At 52.4% G+C, this 8271-nt stretch overlaps 1 protein-coding gene across 3 annotated transcripts; it reads left to right on the top strand.

Moving 5' to 3' along the window:
- Nucleotides 1–380: 380 nt before the first annotated feature.
- On the top strand, nucleotides 381–6422 carry ADAR (adenosine deaminase RNA specific). 3 transcript variants are annotated; one of them, XM_044271978.1, is made up of 15 exons: nucleotides 381–521; nucleotides 783–2055; nucleotides 2145–2325; nucleotides 2435–2559; nucleotides 2636–2771; nucleotides 2845–3059; nucleotides 3193–3346; nucleotides 3608–3779; nucleotides 3853–3946; nucleotides 4027–4146; nucleotides 4228–4361; nucleotides 4440–4622; nucleotides 4740–4852; nucleotides 4926–5050; nucleotides 5126–6422. In XM_044271978.1, the coding sequence occupies exons 2-15, from the start codon at nucleotides 800–802 to the stop codon at nucleotides 5364–5366; spliced, it is 3249 nt and encodes a 1082-aa protein (XP_044127913.1). In that variant the 5' UTR covers nucleotides 381–521; nucleotides 783–799; the 3' UTR covers nucleotides 5367–6422. The 3 variants fall into 3 exon arrangements, with proteins under 3 accessions (XP_044127913.1, XP_044127916.1, XP_044127914.1); XM_044271981.1 differs by having other exon boundaries at nucleotides 386–521; nucleotides 935–2055; XM_044271979.1 differs by lacking the exon at nucleotides 381–521 and having other exon boundaries at nucleotides 716–2055.
- The last annotated feature ends 1849 nt before the right edge of the window (nucleotides 6423–8271 follow it).

Below are 8271 nucleotides of genomic sequence, written 5' to 3' on the forward strand. Positions count from 1 at the left end.
GGCTGATATCGGGGGGCAGTCAGGTTGGGGTCTCCTGCCCTACAGTCGTCCTCTCCGGAGGCTGATATCTGGGGCAGTCAGGTTGGGGTGTCCTCTCCGGAGGCTGATATCGGGGGGGCAGTCAGGTTGGGGTCTCCTGCCCTACAGTCGTCCTCTCCGGAGGCTGATATCTGGGGCAGTCAGGTTGGGGTCTCCTGCCCTACAGTCGCCCTCTCCGGAGGCTGATATCCTGGGGGGGGGGGGGCGGGGGGCTGCAGGTCGGGGTCTCCCTGCTCCGCTCCTGCTGGATCCCTGTGTACAGATCACATTACTCCCTGTGCAGGCTGTGGCTCCGCCCCCAGCATCTGGTGATTGGCTGCAGGGCCCCAGCGTTGAAGAGAAAGGAAACTGAAACTCTTCAGCTTTAGAACCAGGAAGCTCCCGTCCCTCTGTCCGTCCTGTGCTCGCTGCTCCCCGTCCCGTGTACGCAGCTCTCCATGCTGGCCACTAAACTGTCCCATTACAGGCTCAGTAGGGGAGAGGTAAGTGTCCTGTACACACTGGGCCCTGGTTTTCCTGATCAGATGGGGGGGGGGGGGGGGGGGGGTGTAGTTCGGTGGCAGCCTTTGAATTGTAGGCAGTGATTATTTAAAGGGCCAGCCTCTGGCTTATTTCCACTCGTGCACAGTAAGAGGTGTTGAGACTTAATCTTTAGTTCGGGGGATGGGGCAGTGAGTTAGCAGAGCCGGTTGTGTTCGGTTGCAGTGTGCTGTCGTTGTGACTCTGTCTTCTCCTCCTGGCAGGGCCATTCATCTGTTGTATGAGTGCAGACTCTCGTCATCGCTCCTCGCACCCACTGGCAATGAATGTGAGATCGCACCCAGGGCATCGCCCTCACCCGCTGTACCCTCATAACCCTAACCCTGTTTCTTTGGTTAACCCTTTCCTCTCACAGGAGCAGCAAAATCTCCTCAGAGAACAGAGAGCCTTTCTACTGAGTGGTCAGCCAGAATTCCCCACTTATCACAACCACACAGCCGCCTGGAGCTCTTACCGCCAACCGGCGCGGCACTACATCTTTCAGCATCCTCCTCCACCCAAAGTACGTCCACCTCCGCCCGCCTACCCTCCCAAGTGGCGCGCTGACAGAAGCACCCACGACCTGACAGAAGATTTCCAGCGTCTCGACTTGTCTCACCACCCTCTAGAAAATACTTTATTGCAGAAATTCAACGCCCTGCATGAAGGTGACTTCCTGACCGCCATTTCCTTATCCAGGGGGTTAAGAATCGAGAAAAAAACCGTCAACCGCCATCTTTACATCCTTGAAAGGAAGCACTTGTTGTATAAAGAGGCAGGGAAGCCACCCAAGTGGAGACTAATCAGGAGATCCCTACACCTCACTAAAGATCCCAAGGAAGAGCCATCGTCTCCTGAGCAGTCAGCCGAAATCATGAGTGAGAACAAGGAGAAGCTGTGTGAGTACCTGTACCAGTCCCCGGGCTCCACTCCCGCCAGCATCCGCAAGGGACTCGGCGTGTCCAAGCTGAACGAGATCAACCAGCTCTTGACCACCCTGGAGAAGCAGGGCGAGGTGTGCCGGCAGGGCAACTCCTCCAAGTGGTCACTGACCGATCGCAAGCGTGAGAGGTTGTTCCTGAAGAAGAGAGCGGCTGAGATCCACGAGAACGAGAAGGCCGACCCCACCGTCGCCAATTCAGAGAACGGACAGCAGGGGGCAACACCGGAGGTCAGCAGCTTGACGCCAGAAGTGAATGAGGTGGCCGACATGACCGTCGAGGAGCCGCCTGCTAAGCGAATTAAAGAGATGCCAGTGGATTGTGAAAACGGCCGCTGGGCGCTGGACGAGGACACGGGCAGGGACGACGCTATGGGAGAGACACCGTCTGCTTGTGTGCAGAAATACGAGCCCACCGTGGTGCGCTCCCGACTGGACAAGCTGCAGGAGTGCCAGGCCAAGAACCCCGTGAGCGGGCTGCTCGAGTTCACCAACTTCTTCTCCCTTCACTGCGACTTTGTGCTCATGGACCAGAGTGGGCCGTCCCACGACCCCAGGTAAGTCACTCTGTGGCTAAGCAAGTTTGTGGGCCCCCTCACTATCCGCAAACTGGGAATCCAATTACAGACTATCTTGTGTGTTGCAGGTTTAAGATCCAGGTGGTGATTGATGGTCGCCAATTTCCAGAGGCCGAGGCCAGCAGCAAGAAGACTGCAAAGAAGGAGGCCGCCTCGCTGGCCCTACGGATCCTCCTGCGTGAAGAACAAGGAGGCACCCAGGAGGAGGTTCTGGCAGAGCAGATCCCGATGGAGACCCCCGAAGATGTGGTAAGGGAAGCCCATTCGACCACAGGACACGGCAGGCAGCTCATTTATTGGAGCCCTCTGCTGGTCAGCCTGTTTAATGAGGAACCTAAAACTTCTTTATTTCTTGCAGCCGAAAAGTGCTCCTCAGATTGGGGGGAAAAACCCAGTCAGCATTCTGATGGAGCACAGCCAGAAGTCTGGGAACACTTGCGAGTTCCTGCTCGTGAGTCAGGAAGGACCCCCTCATGACCCCAAGTAAGTGTCCACTAGCTGGCCTTCCCTTGGCACAGATAACCCCAACAGATATTTGAGTAACGTGTTGTCTTCACAGGTTCAAGTACATGGTGAAAATGGGCAATCAGACGTTCCCAGAGATGGTGGCCAACAGTAAAAAGCTGGCAAAGCAAATGGCCGCCGAGGCTGCCGTCAACCAGCTGCTTGGAGACAACCTTTTACAGCCAGAAAAGGTAAGGGTGGTTACTCACACCATTGTGGGAAGGGGTTCTTACAGGGTCACTGACATGAATTTTTTTTATGCAGACTGAGCCTGTTCATGAGGTCGTCGCCACTGAATTTCCCCCCATCCCGGAGCTTTCTGTCGAGGACCTGAAGATGGCGCAGCAGTCGGGCGTCGGGGAGTTCATCAAGTATCTGAACGCCAACCCTGTCAGCGGTCTCCTGGAGTACTCCCGCGCTAAGGGCTTCGCAGCAGAGTTTAAGATGGTCAGTCAGAGTGGACCACCGCATGATCCCAAGTAAGACCCCCTGCCTAATTATACCACATCTGTGGACCCTCACTGAGCTGGGGAGAGGCTTACGCTGCCCCCACATTACATGCCCAATAATATTTGGTGTCTCCACTGACTTCAGTCTTTGTTTCCTTTACAGATTTGTGTTCCAAGCCAAAGTCGGGGGTCGGTGGTTTCCTCCAGTCACCGCATCAAACAAGAAGCAGGCTAAAGCCGAGGCGGCTGACGCTGCCTTGAGGGTCCTTATTGGAGAGGCTGAAAAAGCGATTCGGGAAGGAGACAGCATGACTGAGGTGAGAGGCTGGGGTGACCTGACACCGGACATTCAATAGTCTTGACGTGGCGGAGCGGACACCAGATCCGAAGAATATGATCTGCTCTCGTCTGAAGCTGCAATACTCTGCATGCGTTAATGGGGGTCACTGCAAATCAACACCCCCAGAGGGGGGTGACGGGAGTTGTAGTACATTTAGACTAATAGAAAGTGACAGGCACCCAGCTCTGAGTTGGTTTGGGTCCACGTGGCCCTAAACTTTACCGTCTTCTGTCTCCAGCTTCCTGTGACCGGTAGCACGTTCCACGACCAGATTGCCATGCTTAGCCACCACAAGTTCAACAGCCTGACAGCCCGCATCCAAAACAGCCTCCTGGGCAGGAAAATCCTGGCGGCCATCATCATGAAGCGCCACAGTGAGGACCTGGGCACGGTCGTTAGTATTGGCACTGGTGAGTGTTGCCCTCCATGGGAATCGGGTGGGTGGTGTCTGCTGCAGGCGTCTTCTGACAACTTCCTCTCTAGGTAACCGGTGTGTGAAGGGCGAGGAGCTGAGTCTGCGCGGGGAGACTGTCAATGACTGCCACGCTGAGATCATCTCACGCAGAGGCTTCATCAGGTCAGTGATCCCGCTGGGAGTTGTAGTGGAGGGCACAGATGTTGGAGGACTTCTGTGACTTTGTACTTCTATATCGGCAGGTTCCTGTACGATCAGCTGATGAAGTATAACCCCGACTCTCCGGAGGACAGTATATTTGAGGAGTCTGAGGGTGTGATGCTGAGGGTTCGCCCTGGGGTCACCTTCCACCTCTATATCAGGTTAGTGGTGTCCGCTGAGACTCCTTGTCCCGTCAGGCTGGACTCGTCATGACATGTACTGACGATTCTGTCTGTTTGCAGTACCGCTCCCTGTGGTGATGGGGCGCTCTTCGACAAGTCATGCACTGACCAGCCCTGTGCGGATGGAGACAAGCAGCATTACCCGCTGTTCGAGAACCCCAAACAAGGGAAGCTGCGAACCAAAGTGGAGAATGGTACGTACGACCGAAGCTGCGAGAAGGTGGTGCCTCCACTGGTGCGTTCAGTCATGTGACTTGTCGTTTTGTCCACAGGGGAAGGCACTATTCCTGTAGAGTCCAGTGACATCGTCCCCACCTGGGATGGCATCCAGCACGGGGAGAGGCTCCGCACCATGTCCTGTAGTGACAAGATCCTGCGGTGGAACGTGCTGGGGCTTCAGGGAGCGGTCCTGTCGCATTTCATCGAGCCGGTGTACCTCAGCTCCGTCACTCTCGGTATGAAATTGAAAGCTTCTGTAATCTTCCCAGTGGCCTTACCTTTATAGATTCCTGAATTCAGGAGTGAGGCTGGAGTTGCCCTTTAAGTTGGTGTTGTCCTTTTCTCTGTTTCAGGATACCTGTACAGCCAGGGTCACCTTTCACGGGCGATCTGCTGCCGGATGGCCAGGGACGGGGAAGCCTTCCAGCGAGAGTTACCAGATCTCTTCGTGGTCAATCACCCCGAGGTAAGCGGGCCCCCTCTAACCTTGTTCTTGGTCCGAGCAGTTCCAGACATCTGGTAACCAGTATTTCTTGCAGGTTGGACGGGTCAGTGTCTATGATTCTCATCGGCAAACTGGGAAAACCAAGGAGTCCAGTGTGAACTGGTGCTTGGCAGACGAGGAGGTTGAGGTTCTGGATGGAACAAAGGGCAAAGTGGAAGGGTCAGTACCAGCCCAAATATGGTCTCCTTCTTTTCTCATCTTGCACCCCTCTCACTCCATGTCTCTGCTTTTCAGGTCCCGGCAGGAAGTTTCTCGGGTTTCGAAGCTCCACATGTTTGTCTTCTTCCAAAATCTGTGTGTCCTGCGTGGCCGCCAAGAGCTCCTTTGTCACACATCCTACAGTGACATCAAAGCGGCGTCCATCCCCTACCAGCAGGCTAAAGGACTTTTCGTTAAGGCCCTGCAGGAGATGGGCTACGGGAGCTGGATCAGCAAACCCCAGGAGGAGAAGTGCTTCACTCTGCCCACAAATTAACGACGTGCGGTTTTCCAGGCGCTCTCTTGTTTTTTTTGTATTGGAATGTCACTAGGTCTGCACTGATGGGGGCTGGGGGAGACGACCCAAGTGCCAGTCTGCCAGGCTCCTCCAGAAACCTAGCTGAACCCCTTCCTGCCCCCCGTGTGCAGAGTTCCATCTGCCCACCATGAAATTCTCCATTTTAACTGCTCGGTCAATCTCTGGCTGTAACATAAATTGTCACTTTCCGTACGGCACGTGGCAGGCGCCGATGGATCCAGTTTACTCTTGAAGGCTGGGTCTGCCAGCGTCGTCCTCTTTGGCCCTACAGAGTTCATGTCATGGTCCACCTGTTGCTAGGCAACGGGCCAACGTAATGACCATAATTCTGACCCTTTAAGAACCAAAGTAGCCGCCATTAAATTTGACTATTCCAAAGGAAGGTACGGACCGCTGCTGGCACACGTGAGCAGTGCGCGCTTTCGTGTCCCGTCCGTTGGTGGTAGCACCTCTGTTAGCCATCTTGGTTCTGCTGGGTTTCTGCAAGGCTCTTGGCAGCACTGGCGCCGACCCAGTTTTCTTTTAGTGTTTGCTCTCAGCCTACTTTTTATTTTTTATATAGTTAGTTTTTTTGCATTCGGAGGCTGTGCGGTTTCGTAGTCCTTGGTTTCCCCATGCACGTCTGACTGCCGCCGCTTCCTGTTAGATCCGTAGTCAGACATCGGCCGCTGTAACATTCGCCAGTTTGGTTCTTTTTATTTTTTTAGGAACATTCCACATCTAAAGTTTTCCCAAACTGGATTGTGTCCTCCCAGGTGTCAGGATCTTTTTCTATCTCCGATGTACATAGCTCCGCCCTCCGCCGCCGCTTTGCGTGTTCTTCCCGTGTCGTAGGCATTGGAGTTGCATGATTTTTTTTTTTATTTTAATTGTTTCTGTAGGTCAGTTTTAATGATGAGACCAGCCGGACGGTGAGACACCGCCAACCTTTGTAAGACGTGGCTGGTCTTAAACAATGGAGATATATATTGACATAAATTAAAGTGACACAATAAAGATTGTTAAATCCGGCTATTACCTGTGTAGGCGTCTTCCTGGTGGACGGGCTTTCAGTTCTTACAGCGCAGGAACCATCATGGTGATCGCTGTTACAGGCGTAGTACCACTCCTGGCCTGAGGGGGTGCTGTTTACTATGAAATACCCCATCCAGTTCTGGGGAAATACACGCTTTTTATTGTGACTATAATACCTATACCACAGGTGTCCCCAGACAGCACCTTTGACTTTATTTTTATTTATTTTTTCACATTTACATTTTATTTAGAGCGGCACATGATAATTTTAGGTTACGGCTCAGTACGACCCCATTGTAGTGAACACCCTATGTGAGGAGCAGTGGATCCCAGACCTCCAGCAAGAAGGAAAGATTCCACGCTCTAGAGAATCGGGAAGTGCAAAATTAGTCATTTATTGTGCAAAAAAAACAAAAAAAAAAAACTTAATCGAGCCGCGTTAATGAAAGAAATCGCCCGGTGCAGTATGTGCCACACACAATAAAAACCATCCACCACGAAGTGAGGAGTTAGAGCTTACCAGAGGACACGGAAGGACGGCGTGTCCGTGCGGGGGCCACGGTGAGTAGGAGATGGTACTGTAGAGACTAGAGGAAAGTTCAGGATTGTTCTACTCACCACTGAAAGGCCCGGGACGGACAGAAACGTGTCGGGTCGCACTCGCTGTGCAGGATGATGAGGATTTCTTCCATTAATGCTGGGATGCATCTACCGATTCTCTAAAGCGCGGGGAATCTTCCAATCTCTGTGATATCTTAGGGGAGTTTTTTATTTATTTCTAATTTTTACTTAGGTTTTTTTGCATCACCACAGACCCGAGCTCTTTCTATCTGCAGAGCGGTGGGAAGGCCGGCTGGAGAACATGGGGCATTATGATCACTTTTTTATGTTGCAAATATGGAAAAAAAAACAAGCAATTTTTGGATTTTTATCCCCTTTAATAGGTGGGATAAATGACGTAATTGGAGAGGTGGCACAAGTTACGGACGCAGCGATAACCAAATAGGTGGAGAGGATTATATTTTTCTATTTGAAAACTTTAGGGGGGAAAAATAGGGATTTTATTTTTTAACCCTCATTAGGGTGTGTACCATATATTAGGCTCAGTCTAATTGCCTTCCGCAATTTGCAGAGTGGAACAGGAGGCCGATTATAGAAACGCCTGTTCTTATCCGCAAAACAGACCAGAATAGGACGGGACTCATAATGCGGGCAGCAGAGTCTTTTGCGAAGCCATTGAAATGAAAGGTTCCGTTGAAAACGGCCCGTAGACGGAACGCTAAATATGCTCGTGTGAACGAGCCCTGCCACATTCTCAGAGGCAGAATATAATGGGTTAACAGCGGTATCTCCGACCCTGGCCTAAAAGGTCCCCAAACCCCTTTGCACGTGGTGTCATTTGACATGACGGACAGATCCCCCATTAGTGCAGGACTGTAGCCTTCTAGAATTCCCCCCTCCATAGAGCACCCGCTGAGCTTTACATACAGCACTGCAGTGTAAAGCATGAGGGTAAAACCAGTGGATCTAATAGAAAATGCAGTAAACTCGTTGATCAGAGAGGGTGGACCATGTAAATGTTCATAGTCTGAACGAGCGCCCATAGCCCCCGCTGACTATCTTCAGCCACCACTAGAGGGAGCCGACAGCGTCCTGCTACACACTGATATTAATAAACCTAGTGGTGGCTGTGAGTAGATGGTGCTCTCATTTATGAGGAAGAACTGCTACACTCCAGAGCTGCACTCACTGTTCTGCTCGGGACGCTCCCCCATCAAGTTACATTGGGGGCGGGGGATTTTTCTTACCACACTAGCAGTCTCAGTGCAGGCTCTGAACAAGCAGGGGG

The sequence above is a fragment of the Bufo gargarizans genome, chromosome 11 (genome assembly GCF_014858855.1).
Source record: "Bufo gargarizans isolate SCDJY-AF-19 chromosome 11, ASM1485885v1, whole genome shotgun sequence".
Taxonomy (NCBI): domain Eukaryota; kingdom Metazoa; phylum Chordata; class Amphibia; order Anura; family Bufonidae; genus Bufo; species Bufo gargarizans.